At 43.2% G+C, this 27,964-nt stretch overlaps 1 protein-coding gene across 4 annotated transcripts in view; it reads right to left on the bottom strand.

Moving 5' to 3' along the window:
• Nucleotides 1-27,964, bottom strand: part of DOCK1 (dedicator of cytokinesis 1) — a 521,945-nt gene that overhangs the window by 389,997 nt on the left and 103,984 nt on the right. For all 4 annotated transcript variants that reach the window (XM_039480741.1, XM_039480742.1, XM_039480743.1 and 1 more), the window contains exons 19-23: nt 27,749-27,846; nt 24,289-24,378; nt 23,967-24,067; nt 22,470-22,604; nt 15,509-15,617 (exon numbers count right to left, since the gene is read on the bottom strand). In XM_039480741.1, coding sequence (XP_039336675.1) covers nt 15,509-15,617; nt 22,470-22,604; nt 23,967-24,067; nt 24,289-24,378; nt 27,749-27,846 — 533 coding nt within the window. The remainder of the gene's footprint in view (nt 1-15,508; nt 15,618-22,469; nt 22,605-23,966; nt 24,068-24,288; nt 24,379-27,748; nt 27,847-27,964) is intronic.

Raw genomic sequence — 27,964 nt, 5'->3', positions numbered from 1 at the left:
GTCCGGCCGACCATAACTGGCCGAGGGGTGCCGAGAATGGAGAGGAGAGAAGGGGGGTGGGGGTATAGGAGGGGGAATCGAGGAGCAGGGCTGCAGGCGACTGCAGCAGGGGCCAGCAGGCTGAGCCTCAGGCTCGGGAGCGAACTCGGTGGGCGAGCGGGAGAGGAGTACTAGGGGGAGGTAGAGGGACATGAGAACGAGAGCGGAGAGGGAGAGGAGGCCAGGGGGGCAGCCGACCCTGGAGAGGGAGAGGGGGTCCTGGCTGGTACGAAAAGATGTGGCTGGCTCTCAGGTCACCTTTGGAAGGGGCGGAGGGGGACATCGGTGTGAGGACCACAGATGCGAAGGTGAAAGGATCGAAGGGTCCAGCACCTGGCGGGGAGGCCGAACTGACAGCTCCAGGCTGCCTGCAGGCAGAGCAGGGCCTCCTGCAACGCCCAGAGGAGCACGGGTCAGTGGAGAGGGAGCATGGCTTGCACAGGGCCCAGCCCACAGCTCCGGCCCCGATCGTGCCCGCCCTGTTGGCGCGTCGCCGTCTGTGTATCCGTGGAGTGCAGCGTGCCGGGTGTGCAAGAAAGGGCGAGTGAGAGAGAGCGCTGAGGGGAGAACTCCGGGGCGAGCTCAAGGCCCCGCTCCTGGGCCTGGGAGGACCCTGTGTCTGAGGGTCTGCCATGTCCCCCCCTCCCCCCAGCGGCCGGCCGGGGTCCCCGGGGCAACCCGAGGGGGCGAGCGGCGGGGCGAACACCAGGCAGACCCAGGGGGATGCAGAGACCATGAGCTGACCCCTGTGGGGTGAACGGTGCCCCCCCGTGACCACCATATGTGGAGGGTGGCGGTGCGGTACCGCCACCATAGGGTATCTGGATGGCGGTCACTCTGCATCGGCCACAAACAGCGCCCGCCGCGGCGCGCCCCAGGGACCCCAGGAGGGAGGGGGGGACGCGGGGAGGGGGCGGAAGCAGGGGCCTGGATGAGTGAGGAGGCAGGAGGCAGGCGAGGAGAGAGAGGGGGGCGCGAGGTTGAGGCCGCAGTCGCCGAGGCTGAGGCCACTGTGTGCTGCAGGTGCTCGAGGGACTGGGACTTCTGAGGTGCCAGAGAGGCGACTTCAGTAATTGGGACTTCTCCCGAGAGACCACTGAGCTGTCACCAGCTCTCAGAGGGTGCGCCGGATCAGCCAGTCAGACAGATATGGATTGGGCAGCGGCGACCACGAGGCTGGCCGCAGACCGGGCTTGGGGCTTGGTGGAGGATGACCGAGGCGAGCGCACCGCAAGCTGGTCGTGGGTGTCGTTGACAGAAGGTGAGGGCAGTGGCGGGCGTGGGCTGTGAAATCGGAAAATGAAGTATGATGAAGCGGTCTGAAGCGGCAAACCGGGCGAAGGATAAAGGGGAAGAGGAAGGAACCATCTGGGGTGATCCCCCAGGGAGCTTGCAGAGTATCTCTGGAGCTCCAGCGATCGAAGAGAAGGCCGCCACTTCCTCCCTTTGGGGAGGAGGAGATATCTATCTGTCTGGAGGTGCCCCTCCTGCAGGGAGGGGGAGGCGCTTTGATGAGGGCACGGACTGGCACTGTGTGAGGTGTGTGAGGACCAGAGTGGGTGGGAGGAGACGGGAAGGGGTGGAGAGGGAAAGGGAAGGGGTAGGGGAGGGCGGAATAAATGGTGGTGATGGACCGTGCTGAGGACCCTAGTGGGTAGGGAACCAAGCGGGCGAGAACGCGCCTGAAAGCAAAGAAAAGGAGGCGGAAAGCTGGGGGGGTGTGGGGGCGTCCGCCTCGGCCAAGGGAAGCGGCGGGAAAGGGCAAAGCCTGCGCCTGAGGCGCGGGGGCTTCTCCAGCCGCGCCGGCGGGGGCCGCGCTGAGCGCCCCCTGCGGCTGCGAAACGCCGAGGCGGCCCCTGCGCCGGCTGGCCTGGTTGAAGACGAACGAAACGGGGCGGGCCGGGCCGCGGCCGGCCTGCCGCGGCCCCGCCCAGTGGTTCCTACTGGGCAGGCTGCTGACGGAACTTTCGCAGTGCGTGGCCAGTCCGTCAAACTCAGCTCCTGGGTCACCTGTCCTGGAGGTGTTGAGTCCCAGAGGGGACTGGGGGAGAAGCCGAATGAAAACAGTCCCGTCGTGGTCAAACCCGAGGTCCTGGCGTCCCTCCGTCCCCTGCGCGGAGGGAGGCCGCTTGTGTCAGCAGGAGGTCGCCTTCTGCGGCAGCTCCGCCTGAGTCATTGCCTGGAGTCCTTTCGCGGAGGCCGGCAGATAGGAGCCTGAGGTCTCAAGAAGGCAGCATGATAGATAGACAGCGGAGTTGGAGACCTCTTGGCCGGGGAGTCGCGAAGTTTGGGGAGATACCCCCTGAGACCTCCTGCATCGGCGCATAACGGGGCCATCTGGTTGGCGCCGCGGCAATGATCGTGCCGCAATGAGCATGGCGTCACGCCTCCATGGAGTCCCGCGTGGGGACGGCCACAGGCGCAGGTTGTATCCCGGGGCGGGGGGAATATTTCCGGGGCAACGCGCGAAGGCGGGAGCAAGCGGGTGGAAGCAACTCTGCGCCGGGTGCGACGAAACGGAGCTGTGCGGATAACGGGGCGGGGGCCAGGGGGGCCTCCTCTCCATGGTGGCATTGTCTGATCATGGCGAGGCCTCCTTGGCCCTGGTCTGCCACCCCTCGGGCTCCCCACCCTTGGTAGCCTGGTGAGGCCCTCCTGGGGCCTCCTCCTGTCAATTCCTGAGGCTCCTTGGCGGGCCCCCCTGCTACTGCCTGCCTGGGCCCTCCTGGCGTGGCCTGGCCTGGCAGCCTGCTGGTGCCCACCCTACTGCCGATCTGGTGGCAGCTGGCGAGGGGGCCTACACACCCTGGGTGCGCTAGCTCGGCGCCGCGCAGGCGGCGGGCGGGGTGCCGGGGCCCCGGAGGCGGCCGACGCGGTGCCCCCCGGGGTGGGGTGGGCAGCCTAGGGAGGGTGGCCACCGGCGCAGGCCCCGGCCGCCCCCCACCCATGGGGTCCATGAGGGCGGGATGGAACTGGCCTGAGGGGGAGGAGGGGAAGGAACCCGGCTGGCGGGGGCACGCGCGAGCGCGTGAGTGGAGCCCGGGCGGTGCTCGAAGCCCGGAGGAGGGCCGGCCACGCTGGAGCGCGAGCTGGGGGGCGTCGGGGCCCCGGGTCGCGGCGACTCCGGCGCCGGGCGGAGCGGAGCGCCGCGCTCGCCGCGTCGGGTGGGAGGCGCTCGGCTGGGCCGGGCGCTGCGGCGCGGGGCGGTGCGGCGGCGTGGCGGTGCGGGGCGGAGCCGGCTGGGCGCGAGCTTCCGGGGCGGCGCGCGGGGGGCGACGGCGGCCGCCTGCGGAGGCGGTGCCGGCTGCGACGCGCGGGGATGACGCGGCCGCGACGCGAGCGCGACGGCGCGGTGCTGTGCCGGCGCCGCGCTGCGCTGCGCGGCGGCCGCGGCGGACCTGCTGCGCGAGGCCGGACCGGCGCGCCGGATCTGGCGCGCCGCGATGAGCGAGCGACGCGGCGACCGGATCTGCGCGCGCGGGACTGGGGACGAGGATGAATCGGAGCGGGCGCGAGATCGACCGCGCGCTGATGATCGCGAGCCGTGCGACGCGGCGATCCTCGGGGGCGCCGGGCGCCGGCGTGAGGGGATGCGGACGGGAGCCGACCGCGCTCGGGCCGAGGCCCCGCCGCGCCGCCGGGCACCTTGCGGGGCGCCCCGCTGAAGAGCCGGCGGCGCGCCGGAGCCCAGTCGGTGGGCACGTCGCTCCTCCTGCGGGCTGCCGGCGACGCGCTGTTCACGGGGGCCGCGCCCGCGCCGCTGCTGGGGCGCGGCGCCGTGAGCCTCGGGGCCCGGTGCGCGAGGCCGGCGGGCCGGGCTGGCGCGGCCGCCGCCTGCCGCCGGGCACGTCGCACGGCCCGGCCTGCGCCGCTCCGCTGGGCTAGCTTGCCTGCTCCGCGCGCGGGGCATGGCCGCTCGGCCTCGCCGCGAGGCTCCGAGCGCGAGCCGGAGCTGGCCGGCCGGTGCGGCGGGGAGCTGGCGCCAAGCTAGGGCGCCGAGTCGCCGCTGCTCTCCGAGGCAGGCGAGGATGGCCAGGCGCTGCTGGCTCCTAGGTTGGGCTCCCGAACGCCGGTGCAAGAGGCTCAAAGCCGCTAACCGCATGGGCCGCGGCTCATAGATACCTAAAGACTATGGTGCTAGGCCATAGGCAGAAGAACCGGTGCTCCGTACACTAGGGAGAAGAGTGGTCGCTGGCTAGCCTAACTACTGGAACAGGAACTCCACGGTAAACTACACAATACTACTACTAGCGCACTATAAGGGACTAGAGGGTAACTAACTCTAAACTATAACTACTGGAGGCGCCGATATCCTCGGCTAATAACAACAAGAACACTACTAACTACTAATCCTAGCAGAACTGGTGAGAGAGAGAACTTTCAGAAGCGCTTAAGAGATTTAGGAGAGTAAATCTAATTCACCTTCACTGGTACCTAACTCCTAAATCACTTGGATGCTTTTGAAAATTTTCAGCAAGAGTTGACTCTCAAAATCTACTCCATTACCAACCAAACCCTTCTTCCCACTCTCACCTAGATCAGCAGTTCTCAACCAGGGGTCCTAGACCCCTTGGGGGGGGGGGCACAAGCAGGTTTCAGGGGGTCTACCAAACAGGGCCAGCAATAGACTCACTGAGGTCCAGGACAGAAAACCAAAGCCCCATCACCCCGAGCCCTGCCAACCAGGCTTCAAGCTGCAACCTGAGCAGCTTAGCTTCGCGGGGCCCCCTGTGGCGTGGGGCCATGGGCAGTTGCTCTGCTTGTTACTCCCTAATGCCAGCCTGGCTTTTACATGCATATAAAACAGTTGTTGTGGCACGTATGGGCCGTGCAGTTTTTACAACATGTTAGGGAGGCCTCAGAAAGAAAAAGGTTGAGAACCCCTGACCTATATGACACTTTCTAATAGAATATTCAGAGGGCACTAGATAAAGTCAAAACTGAATAAAGGAAGATGATTATTAGGAGTTAAATGGGGCCTGATACAAGATTTCCATTGACTTCAATGGATTTAAGCATATGCTTAATGGAACTACTCATATGCTTACAAATTAAGCACACAGAATCATAGAATATCAGGGTTGGAAGGGACCTCAGGAGGTCATCTAGTCCAACCCCCCTGCTTACAGCAGGACCAATCCCCAACTAAACCATCCCAGACAGGGCTTTGTCAAGCCTGACCTTAAAAACCCTCTACAGAAGGAGATTCCACCACCTCCCTAGGTAACCCATTCCAGTGCTTCACCACCCTCCTAGTGAAATTTTTTTTCCTAATATCCAACCTAAATCTCCCTGACTGCAACTTGAGACCATTACTCCTTGTTCTGTCACATCTGCTACCACTGAGAACAGTCTAGATCCATCCTCTTTGGAACTCCCTTTCAGGTAGTTAAAAGCAGTTATCAAATCCCCCCTCATTCTTCTCTTCTGCAGACTAAACAATTCCAGTTCCCTCAGCCTCTCTTCATAAATCATGTGCTCTAGCCCCTTAATCATTTTTGTTGCCCTCCGCTGGACACTTTCCAATTTTTCCACATCCTTCTTGTAGTGCAGGGCCCAAAACTGGACAAAGTACTTCAGATGAGGCCTCACCAATGCCGAATAGAGGGGAACGATCACGTCCTTTGATCTGCTGGCAATGCTCCTACTTATACAGCCCAAAATGCTGTTAGCCTTCTTGGCAACAAGGGCACACTGTTGACCCATATCCAGCTTATCCACTGTTACGCCTAGGTCCTTTTCTGCAGAACTGCTGCCTAGCCACTCGGTCCCTAGTCTGTAGCAGTGCATTGGATTCTTCCATCCTAAGTGCAGGACTCTAGAAAGTCCTTACATGTGTAAGTACTTTGCTGGGTAGGGCTATAACTGCTGCCATTACAAAATCATTGTTGCATCTTTATTTGCTTATCATTCAGTAGCAATGGATGTTGCAGTATATGTTTAGTAACAATATAATTAAAAACAGGTTATGCCATCATGATATATCATGGAAAAAGGGGTAAATTAATACAATTCAAGAAAAAAAAATCTGGAACCCAGCTTGAATTAGTATTTCACACTGCAGCAGCATGATAACCAAAACAATTTGATGATCAGATTTGATGATTACTTTCAGATAAATCTGTTTTAACTATATTTTAATGCCGCTACAGAAAACAAAATTAACCATACCAACTTTGCTAAACAGGTTAGTAAATTTAGACACTAACGCCTTTAAGTTTAAGAAAATTGCACAAAACAAATTTGTAATATCAAGACAAATCCCAACTGATTCAGTTACAGTACTGCCAATGTCAAAAGATCAAAAACCATGTGTCAGACCCTCAAAATTCATGAGATTAGCCCCTCCCCCAAAATCAATTTTTTTTTTAAAGTCAAACCATATTTTGAACCTGCCAGTCTGTGTGAGATAATTTCAGATTGAAAAGTCAATCTTTAATACACACAGAAATTCACACCTGTCCCTGGCTGCTCAGATAGCAACTTCATTTACCATCTCCTCACCCCTAAAATACAGGAATTGCCATCTAATTTAATGTATTCTCTTCTCCCAGGTACAATATTTCTTTGTCTCCTGCTACCCAGGACTTCTTTACCCGGGATCCAACTGCACCATTTCCTCAACTCCCCACTCCCTCGCCTCTTGCTACCCTACCCGAGGGCTTCTCTTCTGCCCGGGTCCCAGCAGCACCACTAACCCAACTCTCCCCAACCCAGGACCCTCTCTGTCTGCTCTGATACCATATATGAAGGGCATGTGAGGCGAATCACACAGACCTCTGCCTAGCCCTGAAAAATAACAGGTTCAGAAGAGCTTCTTGCATCATTACAGCTCATCCTGCAGGCACCAAAATCCCATGTCTCACAATCAATTTGTGAGAGCTGGCAACAATGCAATACTGCCTTACCCTGGCTGCTCAGGGGGGCTCTCCTTCCCCGTCACCACCTCCAAGCTGAGGGAGCTGCCCCCCGATCACTGTCCTCTGATCCCCCCCCACCCTTCTACTTTCCCCCATATACCCGTATACCTCATTCCACTGCAACCCCTAAATCTGCCTTCTGCTCCCCCTAATACTCCACTCTCATTCATTCTCCCCACTCTACCTTTCAGTGTCTCTGCTAATCCTCACAGTTTCCATGTTCTGGTCTGTTCCGGAATCACAGAGTGGCAACCATTTTGCCTGTGGCTTCAGAGTCACTGAGAACAGTGGAAAGTGGCAGCCAACTCTACTAAGGCCAGACTCATTTCCACAGGCAGACAGACCATAAGGAAATGGCAGCCATCTTGTTGGCTTCAGCCCCACTGACAGTAGAAGGCCATTCATCACACTTTTATGAGACAGGTAAAAAACACCCCCAAAAAATCACTAGACCTGTGATAAAAATCTGAAGTGTTGGCAATACATCACTTATGAGTAAGATTATGTATCAAATCAAATTAAAAGGGATAATATGCTTAGGCAAGATAGAAAAGTGAATCTAAATTAGTTTAAGAAAAAATCCCATTTAAGTTACTCTATATAAATACTAACTTTTATAAAAGCTAAGCTGTGAACCTAACTTTTACTCTGTTAAAAAGGTGCAGCTGAAAATAGATCCCAACAATACCAGAAACATCATTACAATCTAAATTATTCCCAGATGCTGAAATAAAGAGTGCAAGGATATTAATTTCATAAAACGCCAAATAGTCTTCAGATACTGATACAACATCAGGAACAACTCCAAACAATTAAGCAGTTTATTAAATTCTTAAAATTAACATTTTTAATTAGAATTACTAACACACTTGTGCAGCACTGGGCCAAGGTTCAGATCCCTGTTCTCATAATCACAAAAACTACAGGTTTTAATTAGTCTAAAGAAAAGACCTATTTCCATACCAAAAAAACCTAAACACATATGAAAAAGAGGACTAGGAAGCACAAAAACAAAATGCTTCAATTCCAGAATTTTTAACACTGATAGAATATTACCATAATCATTAAGTGATCTCATTAGGAAGTAAGCACTGGCATACAGAATTAGAAATACAGATCTCTGATATATTTGCACTATTACTGTACATCTATTTAATTTGGATAATTTCAAACAATTACATTGTGATAAATGATTATTTTATACCACACAGGAAATAGGTGAGTACTTCACAGAAAATAAAGTTCCTACCCTAAATTGCTTGATGGGGTAGGAAATGACAAGAATAACAGAAATATATCTATGTGGTTATTCTGTTTAAAGCATTTGCACATCTTGGTAGTTCTGCAAAGTGTATCACAGATGTGAAATTTTTAAGGGGATGTGATTAAGTGACTGATCCACGGTCAATGAAAACATTAGTGGGGTTTTCATCAGACTGTAAACAAAGACAAAGAAGAGGAATCCCTTCTTAATGAACAAACTGATGACATTACCTTGTTGAAGCACTTCTAAACTATGGAAAAAGGTCATTAACTATGCCATAGTTTATTAACTAATAAAGACAATTAAATGAAAACAATATGGTCAAAAAAATCCAACCTTTGCTTTAAATAGTTTAAATTAACCAGGAATTGATAGTCATAGTTCTTAGCACATGCAATATGCAGGCTGAATTTCTTATATTGTATAGTTGCAAGAGGAAATTGCAAGTTATTTCTACAATCATCACGAACATCTCTGCATGTCATCCTTTGAGGCCTTTCAAGGCATTTAAAAATAAAATCATTTGAATAATCATTAAATCATTTCTCCAAACATTTTAAAAATTTACAAGATTTTGATAATGGTGAACAATTATTTCAAGGGTAGCCTACCTGAAACTATTAGTGGCAAAGACAGCGCTAGTCTTAATTTTTAAATTTCCATGATGAAAGAAAGCACTAGCCTCTTAATTTTTAAGTTTCCGATTTCAGTCCCTTCCCCATTAGAAAACTGTGTTTATTCTGAAAATTGCCATATTTGATGGTTAGGAACTATTTAGAAGTACTGGGAATTTTTTTGCCAATAACCTAGTGTGACAGAATATACTCCTGTATTCATACTCTACACACTACTGTAATAATCGTTGTGCAATGTATTCTTTACAAGGTATCATCTGAAAACGAAGTTTGCTGCTCAGTACTGTCCTGATAAAATATGTGTGGCAACATTATATGTGAAGGGGAATCTTACATTCCAAACCCCACAGCTCTGACCAAGCAGAAGTTGGCAATCAGGTCTGTCCTAAACAATGGAATGTGTGCTTGCCCTAATTTGCATTTAAGCAGTAAACAGAGTCATCAAGCAGGAAGGAAAACAAAGGAAGCTCAAACAGGTGGAAAAAAGACAACAGGGAAGATCCTTCCACACAGAGTATTTGTCTCCTAGTTCCCAGCTGGAAATGGTTTTTCAAGAGAAGGATAAACTATACAAAGAAGGAGCAGACACCCCCTCTCCCTCCTGCATTGCATCTAAGATGACAAAGGAAAAGAGCCATTGGACTCTCAGGGTGCAGGGTGGTCCTGACCTGAACAGTTTGGTCAGTAAACCTGCTGGAAGTATGTGGTGAGAAATTTCACTTGAATCTAATATAGTTCATTAAGTTAGGCACTATTAAGCGTTTTATCTTTATTTTTCTTGTAGGCATTTCTGACTTTTACGCCTCATTACCTGTATTCACTTAAAATCTCTCTGTAGTTAATACATTTGTTTAACTATTTTACCTAATCCAGTGTGTTTAAGTTGAAGTGTCCTGGCAACTCTATTTCAGATAATAAACTGGCACATTATTCTCTTAGAGGAACAATGGACTTAATATATTTGTACTGTCCAGGAGAGAGCTGTGCAGTACAGGACATACATTTCTGGGGTAAGATCTGGGACTGGTGGTAAATTGGAGTCACCCTGCTATATAACCAAGACTGATGACAGTCCTGGTGTAACTGTCAGGCTACACTTACACGCAGACACTCAGGGTGTGGCTTATGTGCTGGAAGGCTGTTTATGAGCAGTCCAGGAGCAAGCTACTTCGGCAAAGCATTGTAAGGTACCCAGGGTTGCAGGGTAGGGGTAACACAGCCCCCCCCACTAGTTTGGGTTGTGCCCTGGTATGTCACACCTAGTCATTACTGGTTGCCCTATATCTTGCATATGTCACTTCAAAAGACAGGCCCTGAGGAGGAATTTGGCTGGTTATGACTCCTCTAAACACAGTGTAGTTAAACCTCCTTGAAAACTCAGACATAAAATATGTTTGAAGAAAACTGGTTGCAACTAAGCAAATTTATAATCGTTGTTGTTTGTCCTTCCATAGGGACATCTGACTTATTTTGCCAACTGAAGAAAAATTCTCATCAGATACATAGATAGATATAAATTATATATTTCAGTACTACAATCTTAGCTCATACACCACAGTAAGTACTACCTCTTTCATCAGTAACCTAAAAACAATCCCTGCATTTATTTGTATTGATAAGAAGAGTTGGCCTCACTTTAAGATGCTGAGTAGGCACAACTCCAATCAATGTAACTGAAAATCAGGCCTACTATGTTGATGGTTTTTTTTGAGAGCAGTGTGATATTTACAAGAAGATCGACTTAATAGTTAAAGTTCTATAGGTGCTCGGCTTTTGTTTAAGGACATGCAATTGTCATTTAGCAACCTAAAATAAGATGCAAGATGGTCCAGTGGTTACGGTACTAGCCTAGATCCTGGGAGACCCAGGCTGAATCCCCTATTACATCACAGACTTCCTGTGAGACTTTGGGCAAGTCACTTAGCCTCTCTGCACTCAGCTCCCCATCTGTTAAAAATGGAGATAAATGGGACTTCCCTACCTCACAGAACCGTTGAGAGGATAAGTGCACACAGATTGTCAGAGGCTCAGATACTACAGTGATAGGGATCAGATTACTATCTTGGATGGATGTTTCACTTTGAGCTGGTGCCCTTTAGCATGCCCTTCTCTGGTGTTGTTTCCCTTAGCATTCCTGTAGCAGCACACCCTTCTCTGGGGCCGCCTCTCCTTCTATGTACTGTCTTAAGAGATTTTTATAGGTTCCAGACTCCTCTCACCGACAGCATACTTTCCTAAAGCTCACTACTTCTACCAGGCTCCCCTCTTCCCTCTATCATTGGGTGATGCCACCTGGACCACAGCGTAGTTATAATCCTGATTTAGATGAACACTTTCTATATCTTGCTTCCTTGTATACTCAGCCCCTGAAAGACCTTGAGTTTTTCCTTTCTCCTTGTGACAGTTTACTTTGTCACAACCAGCATTAATCTTCTGTATATATTCTATCACCAGTCCCCAAAGCAATCTAGACCACCTTGGTAAATGACCATTTCAGCATAATAGATCACCAAATGTAACAAGGTGTGAATAAAAAACCTTAACAATATAGTAGAACTGAAGCATGTTTTGTATTTGTACAAGTCCAATAATTATCTTTTTCTTTAAAATAATATAATGAAACGTTGCTCTACTCAGCGGATTTATCATAAATTGTTTGTAAACAAGTCACTTGATTTCCATGATTTTGACAAGTCTAAAGTGCTTATTTATGTTTCCAGATTTGGGGAATGTACGAAACACAGAGGACATTCCACTATGAAAATGTTATGCTGAAACCCCAGAATTTTACAAACTAATATTCTATCATATTAGCATAAAGCTACAATAAAGGATACATAAATGTTAGAGAATTATGTTGCATCATGGCACCCTTCTGCCTCTTGATATTAGACTAATATTAAACCGCAAAGCCAGTGTCTATAATGCATAAGCACTTCTTTACCAATATTAGAGCAAACAGAAAATGAGATGGAATATCCCCACTAAGTGGTTTAAAACCACTTCTGACAGCTTTTAAATAATGCAGTACATGAAAGATGGGGACTTTATTTATTTATTTTATTTTTGCTCATGATGCAGGCCTCTTGTGAAGACCGAACCATCCTTTCGGAAATACAAAAATGGGACTTAAGAATAAGAGTCAAAAAAGAGTCAGTAGCAAACACTGTAAAAACAAAATGATAGTTCTATGTAAACAAAAACAAAATCTTACAACAGAAGAAAATCCCAATTTCCAATCCATTCTTAGATTTATCCAACAAGGAACAGCAGAAGCAAAAAACCCAAATACCTGTCAAAGTAGCTGTTTTTAAAAGGGGATTCAACTTACTGTTTTGAATAAACAGTATTTGCTGAAACATCAAACTAAGTGTATTTTGCATAAATACAAGAGGAAAAAACACAGTTTAATCTGTATAGATTAACAAAAACCAGTTTGGTATCCTATAGAACAAAACACTCAATTTAATGTGTGTCTGTTTTCTAAATCATTCATTTGAAACTGCATCTCTAGTTGTGTAGTCAAGAAATTGAGTATATTGTTACTGAACATCCAGCATGTACAATTATGAAAGCTATTTATATGATGAAGTAGTAAAGCTGCTTTTACTAGATTTATTCATAATGTGATTTCAAGGTTACTTCTATCTCCCATGTATTCAACAGAAAATACAATACAGCTACATGAGTATTACCTTGGGCTGCGATCCTGTCAAACCCACAAGTTTAGCAAGATCAGGCCTACTCAGCATTTGTACACTATCACACAAGACAACTACATGATGCAGTGGCTCAAAATTATAGCATTCAGATTTTCTGTCTCCCACCTTAAAAACTAAAGAAAATGTTTCTTGTGGGATGAACCATAGTTTTTAATTTACCACAGTATTAAAGGAAGCTAATATGAAAGTGCAAAAGGAAACCTCAAAATTCCCTGTCACAGATCCACAGAAAATATATGGAGAGAAATTAACTTTTTTCAGGCAATGGATTGCAAAACAATCTCTGATGTGCATTAACAAAGTGACTGCATCTAAATATAATTTGTATTATGCTACCTCAAGAAATCAAGGTTACATCACTTAACATTATTTGGTGCCTAGGAGAAAGCATTTTCACTCATTCTTATTAGTTAACTTTGGTTTGACTTAACTAAATGTTTCAAATATAGCCTATTAAGTCAATAGTTGTACAAACTCAACTAATCAGTCTTGATCAGAATTATCTGTTCTCAAATCATATGCATTAATTGTTAAAAATCAAAATTTAAAAATATATGCAGCTTGAAAAATCCCTTTTTGTAAAATTAACTCCAAAGAGTTCCAGAAAGGTAACAACAAATCATCCACCCATGAGCTCTCACGATAAATATCTTTCTCAAGTAAATTTTTTGTATCAACAAATAAAAAAGTTAATTTAAAATATTCTGGGCCAGATCCTTGGCCCAGAACAGTATAAATTGGCAAGCCTGTGTAGCCCATAGGATTATTTTTCGAGCTATTATAGCATACTAATCCAGCCAGCAGTAGCAATTAATGTGTTTCTTTTTCTGAAATTAATCCATTTTATTCTTATATTTTATAAGTATTAATTCTTTGGAATCTAGGATGTGTTTCCTAATAATAAGTTTTGCTGAAATGCAAGAAGCCTACCAGCCTGTAAGATCCGGTAACATCACGTATGGATTGCTGTGTGACAGGGATGTCTCGGCCATGCCCATTTCTCTCTGTAAAGCTTGTAGTGCCAGCCCCTGGTAGCATGTCAGGTGCACCATGTCTGACATTAGAGCAGCAAAAAAAACAGGAGTACTTGTGGCACCTTAAAGACTAAAAAATTTATTTAAGCATGAGCTTTCGTGAGCTACAGCTCACTTCTTCGGATGCATAGAATGGAACACACAGACAGGGGATATTTATACATACAGAGAACATGAAAAGGTGGAAGTATGCATACCAACAGGCAGAGTCTAATCAATTGAGATGAGCTAGCGTTAGCAGGAAGAAAAAACTTTTTGAAGTGATAATTAAGATGGCCCATAGAGAAGGTGTGAGGAGAACTTAACATAGAATCTATTTCCCTATGTTAAGTTCACATCCCTGACCGACAAAAGTTTTACCAACAAAAGTGCCAGTGTAGATATAGCGTGAGGCTCTACAGCAGGGGTCTCAAACTCCCGGCCCACGAACCCACAAGCCTCCCCAATGCGGCCTGCGGGGCTCCAGCAGTTTGGGGGCCGGGTCTCTCCCTTGGCCCCACCTGCTACCCCTGAGCGCTTCCGCCTCAGGGGCCCCGGCAGCGCAGTGGAGCTGAGCTGCATCTGCCCGCTCACTCCAGTGGCTGCCGGCCCCTCCCTGTGGCCCAGGGGTGGGGCTGTGCCTCCGCGTGCTGCCCCCGCCCCGAGTGCCCCTGCGGCCAATGGGACGCTGCGCACGGAGGCCCCCCAGCCCACCCCACCTTGGAGCCCAAGGTAAGTGCCGCACTCCTCTCCCTTCCCAGAGCCTGCACCCCCACCCCCTCTCCATGTACCCCCAAACCCCCAAACTTCCTCCCACAGCCTGTGCCCCGTCCCCACACACCCACAGCCCCCAAACTCCCTCCCAGAGCCTGCACCCCCTCCCCACACTCCCACAGCCCCCAAAATCCCTCCCAGAGCCTGCACCCTCTTCCCCTTCCCACACATCCCCTCCCCCCCCCAAACTCCCTCCCAGAGCCTGCACCTCCTCCCCACACTCCCACAGCCCCCAAACTCCCTCCCAGAGCCTGCACCCCTTCCCACCCACACCCTCCCACCCCCAAACACCCACTCTCAGAGCCTGCACCACATCCCCACACACCCCCAGGCCCCAAACTCCCTCCCAGAGCCTGCACCCCAATCCTCTACCCCAGACCACCTCCCCGACCCAAACTCCGTCCCAGAGCCTTAGGCAGATGGGGTGGAGCAGAGTTTTTTGGGGGGCGGGTTCTGGGTGGCATGAGTGACACTGGCCCACTGGGAGAATTTGAGGACTGGCACTGGCCCTGAGGTAAATTGAGTTTGAGACCCCTGCTCTACAGCTTTAACACTTGGTGGGTCCCAATGTGCAATCCCCACCTTCCTGCAACACCATGCTCCTCCAGGGCCCTAGATACTCTTCTTCTGTACCTCACTCCTCCCAACTACCATGGATTCTTCCCATTGGCGACCCATCACTCATATGAGTAAGAGGAAAAGAGCAGTAACAAAATTACCTGTTGCAAATTCAGCACACTGTCCTCTGTTGAGCATCACTGTTCATCACAATGTAACAAAGTTATTTTATTAAGTACTCTTTTGGAAATCAGGATGAGACCTACATGAGGGGCGCATGATCCCACATCTGCCTACTGTGGGGTTCTTACACCTTCCCCTGGGGCATATGTGCCGCACTAGTATAAGATGCGGCTTGCATACATACATCAGGTATGTTTAAGTATACAGCTAGACAAACCTTTTACTAGAATGAATTAAGTATTAACTATGTTCAAAGTAAAATACACTATTGGCACACTATATAATTTCATGCTGTATCAACTGCATAATTATTGCTTCTCAATGCAATGAAACTATATTAAAGTCATGCTATCATATTATACAAATGCAAAGCCAAGACATTTTTCTTTGAAACACCTACCTTCACCATCACAGTTTGATCAGAGACACTACTCATCATCTCATTGATAGACTTAAATAGTTGAAGCAAGGATTCCATGAAGTCTGCTTCTCCTTTGTTTTCATAAAGTCTGAGAAACAAATAATTGCTTGTGTAATATAAGCATATGCCACAAGGGAAAAAACCCTGGAAATACTGTATAAAGCAATGGAAACTGTTCCCAAAGCAGTCATTTTTTGTTCAAATGACAACTGACAATGCCATGTATTACTCACGACATTTAAAATAAAAGGGGTTCTTAAATTCCACAACTTTTATCAATCAAGCAGGAGTGTTTTTCCACAGAATGGTATAGAACAAAAGCGTTAACCAAAAGGAAATTCATTGAAGTCACCGACTTAAAATGGATTATTACTAATTTAAAGCTTCCCCTGGTAAAACATCAAATAGGTGGAGATTTAACACTGAATCCTAAGTCACTGAGACACTATTAATCCAACTCATTATCACCGAACTCCACAAAGCTGCAAAATAATGAGCTACATTCACTCCTTCACTCAGCACAGGAGTAAGCAAGGAGGTGGGAAGAGCATGCCAGGAAGCCAGTTCCAGCTCACTGATTCTCAGGACCTCACCCAGCCTAACTTACAAGTGGTGCTAGTCATCTTTAAATTCTGCCACTGTCGTAAGGTTCTTAATAGACGCTACGCAAGGAGAATTACTGTGGCAACCCCCTTTCCACCACCAGCAAACCCGCTGCGTAAGAAGGGAGTTTGTATTAATTGACATGGAATATACAGGCTAAGTTAACATAACAGTTACTGTCTAAAACTCAACAGTGTTAAACAAGATTTGCTGTACACACAATTTAGCCTTCTTAGTATTATGGCAAACACACCATGAAACAGCCTTTTTATTGAAGACAAAGATAAAGAACTATTTGACAGGTAAAGTATTAAATAAGGCATTTATTTTAACAACATTCCTGGTTCCTTTTCTTTTTAAATGGAGAGAGTTTTCAGAACTCTTTTTAGAACTCCTTGTCAACAGTCTTTTAGATGGTATTAAAGATGTTAGTAATTGTTTTTTGGAGGAAAAAAGAAGCTAGTTGAGATGGGCTGGAGCTGTTGTGCTGCTGATAAAGTTTGATTTCATTTTCTTTTAGGTGGTGTTTGAGATTCAGCAGACATTATTTGGGTCTTTCTTTTTTTGGCCCAGTTTGGTCAGGACATTTTCAGGATGAGGAAAAAGAAGGTCTGGGGTCTTAAGAGATGGTGGGAGTGGTAACCACAATGATGAGGCTTGCTCCGATAGCCTCCCATCGTTTTTTATAAAATGTTGGGGGGGGGGTTAAGGACTTAAAAGGGAAGTGATGGGGGAATAGTCCATCCCCTTATTATTTTGTCTATTAATTAGGTTTAATATCTAACACACTAAATTTTGGTTTATTAATTTTTGGACTTGCTTTTTATTTATTCAGCATGACTTAAATAGAGTTTTTTAGTTATATTAGTAGGCTTTTTGGTTTGGACTAATTCAGGGGGTTTTTTGTTTTAATTTTTTGGTATTTATTAACATTTGTTGTTATAGATTTTTGTGATGGTTTATGAACTTCCATGTACTGTTTATAGATGAGTCTATAACTAGGGTAAATTTGTAGGCTTAACTATTGCAACAGAAGTAACTCACAGGGGCCATGCTGCAGAGCAGATACATCAGCAGAGCATTCCTCCAATGCCAGAGGATCTCTGTTGGTACTTGAGGCCAGATCACAACTTTTCTGTGCCACTTCAGTGGTGCAAAAAGGATGTAACCCAGCGAGAGAATTTGGTCCAATCTCTAAATATGGCAAAAAAGTGACTCAATTCCAGAATCTCCTTTCTATTTTAAATCAACATGGACTTTGCCTAGACTGTAGGGGAAGGGTGAGATGAGGAATGCTTCTGTCTACGTCTAAAAGGACAGTACCATTACCATGAACAAAGTTCCTGTAGAAACTTAAAACATATTGTTTGTTTTGTGAGAATATCCATATCTCACATTTAGCAGGGATGCAGTCAATAGACTTCTGAGAGCTCTTCCCATTTAATGAGCTTCAATTAAAGAAAGTATGATTAGACAGGTTTAATATATGCCAGAGAGGGAAACGATAGTTAAGGGTGCATGGTATATAGAAGACAGAAGGGCAGAAGGCCACGAAACCATAACATCCTTGTCAAGTCTAAACTGTGGTATTTATAAAAATGGGTGTGGGAAGTGCCCGAAATGTTTCCCATGCACTATACATTCAGTTTTCGATTGGCTATGGGCTTATTTGAGACATTTAGTCTCTGGCATCTCTCTCAATCTTGCTATATTCTATTTACACCAAGTGCTGAAGTGCCCCTTTGTTGTATGTCTCCACGATCTGTCACAGTAGATATCATAAGAACAGCCATACTGGTTCAGATCAAAGGTCCATCTAGCCCAGTATCCCGTCTTCCGACAGTGGTCAATGCCAGGTGCCCCAGAGGGAATGAACAGAACAGGTAATCATCAAGTGACCCATCCCCTGTCCCAGCTTCTGGCAAACAGAGGCTAGGGACACCATCCCAGCCCATCCTGGCTAATAGCAATTGATGGACCTATTTTCTATGAACTTATTTAGTTCTTTTTTGAACCCTGTTATAGTCTTGGCCTTAACAACATTCCCTGGCAAAGAGTTCCACAGGTTGACTGTGCGTTGTGTGAAGAAATACTTCCTTTTGTTTGCTTTAAACCTGTTGCCTATCAATATTTGTGCACTTCCCTTTTATTACCCTCTGCTTTACCCGTAGATTAAACTGAGTCAGAAGAGACACTTCTAACTTCAGCATATGGTTTTGCTTTTCTAGGGAAATGGGAGCGTTACAGGTTAGGCATTTTACACATTTAAACCTTAGTCTGATTTCTTCATACTTGAAAACATCACATAAGATTTATTTAAAACTCACTATGAAGAATCTATATTACAAATTCCAAATGAGGAACAGGGATTTATTTTTTTAAAAGTGGTGCATGAAAAAGAATATGATGTTCTTGCTACTTTACACTAAAAATTAATGTCTATTATTTCTAGCACAAAATGCATATTCCTTGGGAGCCATAAATACAAAATAAAAAGCTATTAAAGTAGTACACTAGGGAAAATGAAAAAAAAAAAAGGGAATTAAACTGTACTGTTTTGCTATGAGAACTTTGCTTCCTAACTAGAATTGCAGGCCATGCAGGACAGATTATTAAAATTATATTTTAGGAATAAACTAAGACATTGCAATGTTCCCCCAATAAAAGGAACTGTAAAGCTTGACAGTCAGTATCCATCAAGACATTTTATAGATACACGAAGCTGGTTAAGACAAGGGGAAAAAAATCATTGTGCTTTAGTAAGTCCTGAGCACCTGCAACTCCCAATGACTTCAGCTGGATCAGGGTTTATATAAGATTATAGCAATCTTGGCATATGGAGGGCATGAGTGTGTGTTTGTTATGCAGTACCAAACACAGTCAGCATGTTCAATAATAAATTATTTATTTCAGAAGTTATTATTTGTAATAAAAACGCCTTTTTAAAAAGCTTTTTCTTTAGAACAGAGACTACTTGCTTGTTAAGTGTTTCACACTAAAACAGTAGCACAGAGACCATTTCTGTTAAGGACAGCCCCTCATGCCATAATTTTAATAGTTCTAAATAATCACCACATATTAGCCAGGGTTTCAGCTTTAGAACAGAGAACCAATTGTTGTATCATTCCAATTTAGTAGCTTCTCTGATTAAACCCTTATCATTCAGACTTGCGATTTCCCAGTGCTAATGCATTTTGAATTAGTGCTTAGCACCAGGAAATCCAACGGCAAACACCAAGGGATCATTTTTTTCTGTAAATCTCATCTGCAGTGAGAGATAATTATTTTTTTTCTTGTAAAATGATTTGTAAGACCAGAAACAGAATAAGTGACAGTCAGTACCTTATAAATCTCACAGCAAGAATATTATCGAAAGAAATTACATTGCCTAATTTATAAAAAAAAAATTTGGTGATGTTGTTAACTTCAGAACTCTTCATAAATCCCTTGTAATAACCTTGTTACATCCTATAAGAAATATCAAAAGGGTTACATTAAAGGTTAAGACAAATACATAATAAACTTCTTATTTATAGGTTTGTATATTTGGTGTATGCAATTCCATGATAACTTTTAATTTGCTGGAAAATGACAGCTTTATTGGTGAATATTGACTTCAGGCATGGCAACAAATTTACCTATTCAAGTCACAGAAAATTAAACAAACTGGAACACAGCCTGCTAGAAAGGCTGAAACTCTTCACTCCCATATTAAAGTCACAGGAGTTTTTGCAAAGAAATCTCCTCAAGGATTTTCTCATGAAGAAGCTCCACATCATTCCGCTGGAGGAAGAGAGTGAAAAGGGTTTGCTACCCCCTGCGGGAAAACCCAGCCCCAAACCTCACAGATACCCTCAGTATCCGCAGGAGGCCATGGTCATCCACAGAGGCTCCCTCCAACTCCTTTGACCATGGGAGCTTATGGGAACCTCTTGGATAAGGGGGGTCTCTGTGAATATGCTAATGTTTTGTCACAAGTTGCATTAGATTTGAGGGGGGACATTTTGCATCCTCTCTTCCCTCCCTCCATGCAGGACTTGGAATGAGCATAAAGCCATCTGCAGGGTCCCAGGGAAGAGGACTACCCTAAAGAGGACCCAGAGTGGCATGCAGATCATTATATCAAAGTGATTTACATCATGATTTAAAATCATTATTTAAATCAATTTTAATCATGATTTAACATCAACAAAAACATCAACACTATATCTACACATACACATTTAAGTAATTATAGAGTTTTAAGTATGTTTATTCAGGTTCTTAATTTGTACTTTTTTATTGTGTTAGAAATGGTGAATGATGCATTTTTTATTGACTAGATTAACTTTTTAATCATGATTTACTGCTCAAGCTACATTTGGTTAGAAATTGGAATTCAATTAAAATGCACAGAAACAGCTTTTTAAATTTGTTTTTGATTAGTTAAATAAAACTACCTTAAATGTGCTAGATGCACAAGATGAAAAGTTTATCAAAGTTAGTTTTTAATACAAAACAAGTTAATATTTTAAACAAATCGCATATTATCTGCTAGGGAACTGACTTGATTGCATCTGGTCACCATGTCCTTCAAGATTTTAGAAAAAGTAGATCTCATCTCCTCACATCTCATTTTTATTCATAGATTGAAAGAGGAAATCAAGCTTTTCTGCTTTTTCCAACTCCTAATCAATCAATCAATTTCTCAACTTTGAATGAACCAGTCATTGAACTGAAATGAAAAAAATTCTCTCTCTGCATCTGGAGAAAAAGCCACTGCTATCAGAGTGGCATGTTAAACTCTGGTTCCAAGTGCTTAGCCAGTGACTTCCCCCAGTTCATTGGTTTGACTTTCTTTAAAACTTCAGCAGTAAACATACTGCTTGAATATTATTGTTTTTTATTTTATTTAAATGATTTTTAAAAATCATAGTAAGTTGAGGCCTTAACAAAGATTACCATAATTTCAAATAGGTTTTTTGAAAAGACAATGCATTTATTTTAATTTATTTTATTTTATTTTATTATACATGCATTGATTTTAATCAGCCCTTAATGATGTGGCCCAGAGAAAAGTTTCCTTCTGCCTCCCTTCAAAAGGCTGAGTATCTTCCAACCAGGTGAAAAAGTTACAGTAATCTGAGGCGAGGAACTAGCAAAAGTCAGTCCCAGACCAGTGATGGTTATTGAGCTGCATCCCATTAGTAGCAATATTTGATAATAATAATTATTATCTTGATGCCATTACCAATGAGAGTTTCACAGATTTCCAATGGCATGCACAGTATTCGTTTTGAGCTATTGGATCACAAAACCATGACACTATTATATATCACTGTGCTACCTGGGGTGATTGTTAGTTTTCACTTTTCTCTACCCTCTGTTTGTACAGGTTGATTAAAAACTAAGGAATCCTAGCCATGAGAATTAAAGAATTTAAATATTAATAAATTTAAGACACTCAAAATATTTCTAAAATAGTGTTCCTGGTAACATATGCAGAATTCATACTAATGTAGAATGGTTTAAAAGGTTGACTGGAATTGTTTGAGATGAGCAGCATAACTCGTTTGCCACTTGTAAGTAACACAGCCGTTCTAAACCCATGCTAATAAAGCTGTTACACCTCACTACATCATCAAATACTCTAATTACAGCAAGAGTAACTGGCACAGTTAAGGCTGCCTTCCCATGCTAACCTTCTGTTTTCAGACTCCTACAACATTCAGAAAGCTATGAGCAACAATGGAGGCACTTATGTGCCCTTTCTAAACTGAGGTATCACTCCCACTGTGAGGTCCATGCTTAAATATACCCACATATAGTCACCGTTTACGTTTGCAAGGCAGCTGAGAGAAGGATGCTGAATCACAGGTGTAGTTAGGGTTTGGTAGCTGGGAAGGGATTAAGGGGACAAGGGACAAGCTATAAAACCAGTAGCAGTGTGGCCATAAAATAAACGGTAGCAATATGTCCATAAAACCATCACACCTCACAAGGTTTTAGCACCTTCAATCTTATTCCTTCTGTCTAATGCCTAAGTTACATTTTCTTATACTTTGGGGATAAGCCAAATTTGTGCAGAGTAAACAAGTGCTTTATGAAGAAATAAATTATATTCTATTTACTGCACAATACTACTTACCTTTAACCAGCCAGTGCCCTTATGAAAAATGCTTTGTTTCATACCAGTCTACTAGTAGGCACAACATTTACAGTAAATACAAAAAAAGCCAGAACTCATCACAAACTTCTCTAATGTCAATTGTAATTTTTAAATAAAGAGAAAAATCATAGTTAAGAAAGGAAAAAATATGAACCCCAAGGTGTTTTCTTTTTAATTGTTAATACTTACTGATTGAACAATATTCTGGATCGTACGATAAATTTGAAGATGTATTCCAGAGCTTTCATGGCTTTAAAAAGTTGATCAGTTACACCAGGTTTCTCAGCATTATCCACGTAATTTCTTAAAACTTTAGTCAGCTTTCTATTAAAAAATAATACAGGTTACTTGTACTTTTTCCAATTAAGAATTTTGCTTCCTGAAGAATTTAACAATGTTAGCTACAGCTAGTGCAGATAACATGAAAGCATTTTATTATGTGAGAGTAAGGACTCTTCATTCAATTCTTGTCCTTACCAGTGACTAGCTATGACTCTGGGGAATTCCCTTAACCTCTCTGTTGCACACTTTACCTGCCTACAAAATGAGCACAACATCATGTATTTCATAGGAGAATTAGCAGGCTTAATATTTACAAAGTCCTTTGAATCTTGAGATGTTCAGGTGAAAGGCGCTATGCAAGTGCAAAGAATTATCATAAGTATTTGTGAGTAGATTTCTAAATTTAATTATACTATCTAAATTAATAGCCCCTGCAGGGTTGTATCTAGTATCCTTGCATATGGCTTTACTTTGCAGCAGTGACAAAATAGATCCTGTAAAACTTGCCTTTTCAAAATTATAGACAGTAGCAGTTGACATTAAAAAATGACTTCGTCTCCAACTTTGGGATTTTTAAAATTTTGTTTCTACGGACTAACAAAATTACCACTTCTATAGCCTCACTTTTCCTGACTGGAAATCACTTTTTAAACTGGAATATAGACAACTCCTAGTTTTAAAATCACCATCTTTAGATTTATTTTAAACATACAATAAGTGATATTTTTAAAACACATATAACCTACTGAAGCTAATAAAGACATAATTTTGTTCTTATCACTAAAGTGAACACACACTATGCATTTTCTTCCCACATAGATCATAAAGGTAAGTTGGCTGCCAAACTCCATTCTGAGGAAGAGAAAGTTGCCAAGCAAAGCTATCGATTACTGGTTTTGTATCCAACAAGAACAGTCTGAAGTTGCAAATAGCAAAAGAAAGTTGAGGGGGCTTGTTTTTGTTTTGTGTGGTTTTGTTTTTGCTTAAAGATGACAACGGTGTACACATAATAGAAGATAAGCAGAACACCAATTTTACACTGTAAGCAAGATGGATTTTAATTTTTTTAATATTTATTATTCCTTGCACAAGTATAATTGGCAGTTGTCATGTTTTATTTATTATACATTTCTCCATAAACATGTCTGAAATAGTTCAAATCACCATCTCATTAAAAGGAGGAACTCTGGGCTTCATGCCTCAGGATTGACAGCACTGTTACTATTAATTCAGATTTGAAAAAGGAAAGCAGGAATATCTCCTACTCAAAAACAAAAAAAACCCACGTTTCTTCGTGTTTATAGGCAAACATCTATTTAAATTATGCAAAAGGAAATGTGAACACCATCTGGAGATACTCTATACAACAATTTTTTCAGTAGAAAAATATTTTTCAAAACTTACGTGTAGGCTAAAGTAGCACTGAAATGTTTCTTAATGTAGGTTTCCAAGACAGGATTAAAATGCTGAAATTTTCTGTCAGCAATCAGTCCAATGATAAATACCTGTTAAATTAGTATAATTATTCCATTATCCACAAAATATTTGAATTTCTATATTCTCAGGAGCTAACCAGTTGAATCATTTCAAACGAGCCACAATAGCAACATACAGTCACAGACTGACCTTAGTTAAAAACAACAATCCTACTACACCAAAATTAAGTCTATAAATCAATATAATTTCCATTTTAGCCAAACACCTATGCACAAACAAGTCAACTTACCAAAGCATCAAACACTAGGGTGTCAAACGTCTCACTCTCTGAATTCTCCATCATGATGTTAAAAAGTGCATCCAGTGTATCTTGTAGGAACTGCAGGTAAATATTCAGTCACTATATTTTACAGGAAATTTGAGATTAAATTTCCCAAATTGATATTTTACATGGATCTCCACACTAATTTTTATTTTTACATTATGCAGAATATAAAAATAAAAAAGTTAGTTGGAAAATAGAAGAATTTTTTTCCACATTTTGTTTTTCAGTGAATATTTATAAAATTTAGTATTTATATATCAGAGTTGGCCAGAAAATGTATTACCACCCCACTCCACTCCCCCACCCCCCACCACACACACAGAGTACTTGAAGAGAAACCTTTACTTTTTATAGTGAATATACCAACAAAGTGTTTCAGAATTCAATCTTAACATACTGTTATTAAAAAGAATCATGCAATTTTTGAGACATGATCATGTATCTCAGTACAAAACACAAACAAGCAAGTCAGACTCATGCTAAATAAATCAAGTAGTACTCAGATGCTTTGAAATTATCTTGACATTAACAGAAAATACAACACAGCTATTTATGGCTCCATGAACTCACAGACCCACAGCAGTCAACTAATAGCATACATGCAGGCACTGGAAATACCACACACAACCTTCTTCTCCCCTCCTCCCCCCCAATAAAACCTACAGGCCTCTATCACTGTAACTGAGGAAGAATCTTCACTAGACAGTTGGCAGGACACCCTGATCTGCACAACATGAAAGTAAAAGCAGATTAGTAAAGGGGACTTGATTTAAGCACAATGGGAAAAAGCGCTCTATAACCATATAATTTAATATTCCCTCCTACCATAGGCTAATAGGGTTGGAGTTCTTCAGGTTGCATGATGCATTTAGTTTTACCAACCAATAAGTCTGTGTCTGGGCAATCTGTGTTACTAGATGGACAGAAAACAACAGCTCCTCCCAGGCAGACCAACATGTGAATGGATCACTGCTCAGATTCAGATTTTGGAGGGACATGTAGTTTTATGCAGCAAATGCCTTTTGTCTCCATTGAAACAGGTAGGCAATTTTCTCCTGTAGCTGGACTCCAGTTTAGGAGTGGAGTAAGCTATTTGTTTTGTCAAGAGATTTTATTGGGGTGGGGAGGGGGGTATCCTCCATCAACCAAAGGAGTAGAGTAATGATCAAAAGCTAACTTTATTTAGTATCCACTGTAATCCTCTGTTGGCCACCAATTTCCATCCCCAGGAATCTGTAAACACAATATGATGCTACTAAAATCTGGAGGCAAACAGCATAGAAGAGGAAGAGCTTGCAACATCATTTTCATATGGGCATGCTGCTTGGGGCAGAAATCAGCTTTTGACTTCACGTTTTAATTTTTAGTAGAACAATGTGTGTCTTGCAGTCGTATTCATTTAATTAGGGGAAACAACATGGCAGTTCACACTGGTATGTATTTAAACATTCACTTTTCAGTGGGAGTGAGTAAAGTTTTCCCGAGCATATGATGGTTTGATAGCATGGCTAAACTCCATTCAAAACAAAACAGAGAGATGAAAAAGTGCCATGACTGGATGTTTTTTGCACATGTGGGCATCACACACATTTGCTTTCATCTGTAGAACTCATGTTGTATGAGCAGTTTTGAACACATGCAATGAGGACTTCCAGTGATGGCTAGAAAGATTCCAGGCTGTCCAGGCGTACCCCAAGCAAATTACTAATAGCATCTTGCTGCAGATTGTGGCAGTGCTTTGGAGACTAGCAGGAGGACACATTAATTAGGGAGGGATGTCATGAATAAGGACTACTGCTCTGTACTATTGTGTCTATATATCATATATGGAGAACTCCATTACAATTAGAATCTCCATTGAAAGAAGACAGCATTCATTCTACCGGTACTACTGATGTAGGATGAGAGTCAAATGCCAAACAAGTCTCTTGTATGTTCACTACTAATGTGTGAACACTAGTACAATATGTAAAGATATTTTGATGGAGATTTATGAATCAATCATTTATTAACAGAACATTTAATATTCTTGACAAGTAGACATTATTAGAAATAACGTTATTGAAAAGTGGAAGTAGTTTAAAGGAAAACAAATGAGGGGAAGGGAAAGGAACAGTTAAACTAGAAATGAATAATAAATATGCAATATTATACAGACTAAACTACTAAGAAATTTTTCTCACACTTCAGAAACAGTCAGCAATGGTCTTTTAAACAAAGAACTAAGCTAAGGACCAGCGTATCAAATAAGAACTCTTCAGTCATGGGCAAAAATTTAATTGATGCATGTCCCTATTAATAATGGGAGCTTTTTGATGGACTTCAGTGAGGCTAAGATTTCACCTGCACTGCCTACAAAAGTGTATGCGGAGCGGTGGGGGAACAGCAGTGTGGTGGGAGGGGGAAGGGAGGTTCACCTAAATATCGTTTTAACTTTCAGTTGTGTCACATTCTGTTATTTTTTTGTAATCACTGAGCATGCAAGTATTTGCCTGCTGTATTCTCTCCAAGGTAATTTGGAGAACAATGAAGATTACCCATGATAACATTAGTTGGCAGTGAGCATCAGCACTGAGCTATGGCTATCAAGAAATATAAGCCAAAAATGTAATAAACAAGGCCACTCTGCAAAGTTCTGTGTAAGAGGATATATTTTCCTTAGTCAGTAAAGAACAATGGCTCTGGTCTCAGCTGTGTGAAATTTCCTTAAGATGAAGCATTCATTAGTGCTTTTTTACTTTATTTGAATTTTAATTTGGTTAATAGAAGCATAAAGGCCCTTAAGGTTCATCTACTCCTGATATATTACTTCTGCTGACATTATTGGATTCGATTTAGTACAATGTATCCAATAAAGTCTAAGCCTATTGTTTTCCACAAATAAACCTGTCTTTCTGTTGGTCTCTACAATCACTCAATGCCCTTATGGCCTTGGCAAGTGTAAATTATTTGGCCCAGCTACATCTTCAGCAGGAAACATAATTAAAAAAAATATTAGCACCACTTGCTGAAATGTGATACTTGCACTCCACATTCAAACATAATAAAATGCACTTAATATTTATTTAGAGAATTGAACTTTTGCTATGCATTTTATTATCTCACAATGATTGAGGCACTCTCCCTCAGCAATAATTTCAAGAAGTTTTGATTGTACTGTTTAAATAAAAATCCCTTTTGGCATTTAAACGTGCATATAAAAGCAAGTTTACTGCAGTATTCAAAATATCTATATTTTAAAAACCTGTGCTTTACATATCTGTATTTAAAAGTAGTTCCTTTACAGGGGTGTTGTGAGGACACATACATTAAAGATTGCAAGACACTCATATACTACATTAATGGGAGCCATATAAATACCTAAGATAGAGGACACAAAAATTAAAATATCAAATTCATTTTAAAAATTTAACTTGTTTGTTACCTTAACCACTTCACCACCATCAACTTTCATCAGCTGTCTCAAATTCTGCTGCAGCAAGTTTGTGTTAGATCGCCATTTCAAAAGCCCCAAGAGATCCACTAGAAGTGAGAAAAACATTCAATTATTATGTGCTGCAGGAGTTATGCTCTCATTCATATACCATGACTATATTCATAATAAATAAAAACTTCACTTCCAAGTTAGTCATTTTTATTG

Source organism: Mauremys reevesii, linkage group 7 (assembly GCF_016161935.1).
Source record: "Mauremys reevesii isolate NIE-2019 linkage group 7, ASM1616193v1, whole genome shotgun sequence".
In the NCBI taxonomy this organism is placed as follows: domain Eukaryota; kingdom Metazoa; phylum Chordata; order Testudines; family Geoemydidae; genus Mauremys; species Mauremys reevesii.
This window is presented reverse-complemented; position numbering and strand designations above follow the sequence as displayed.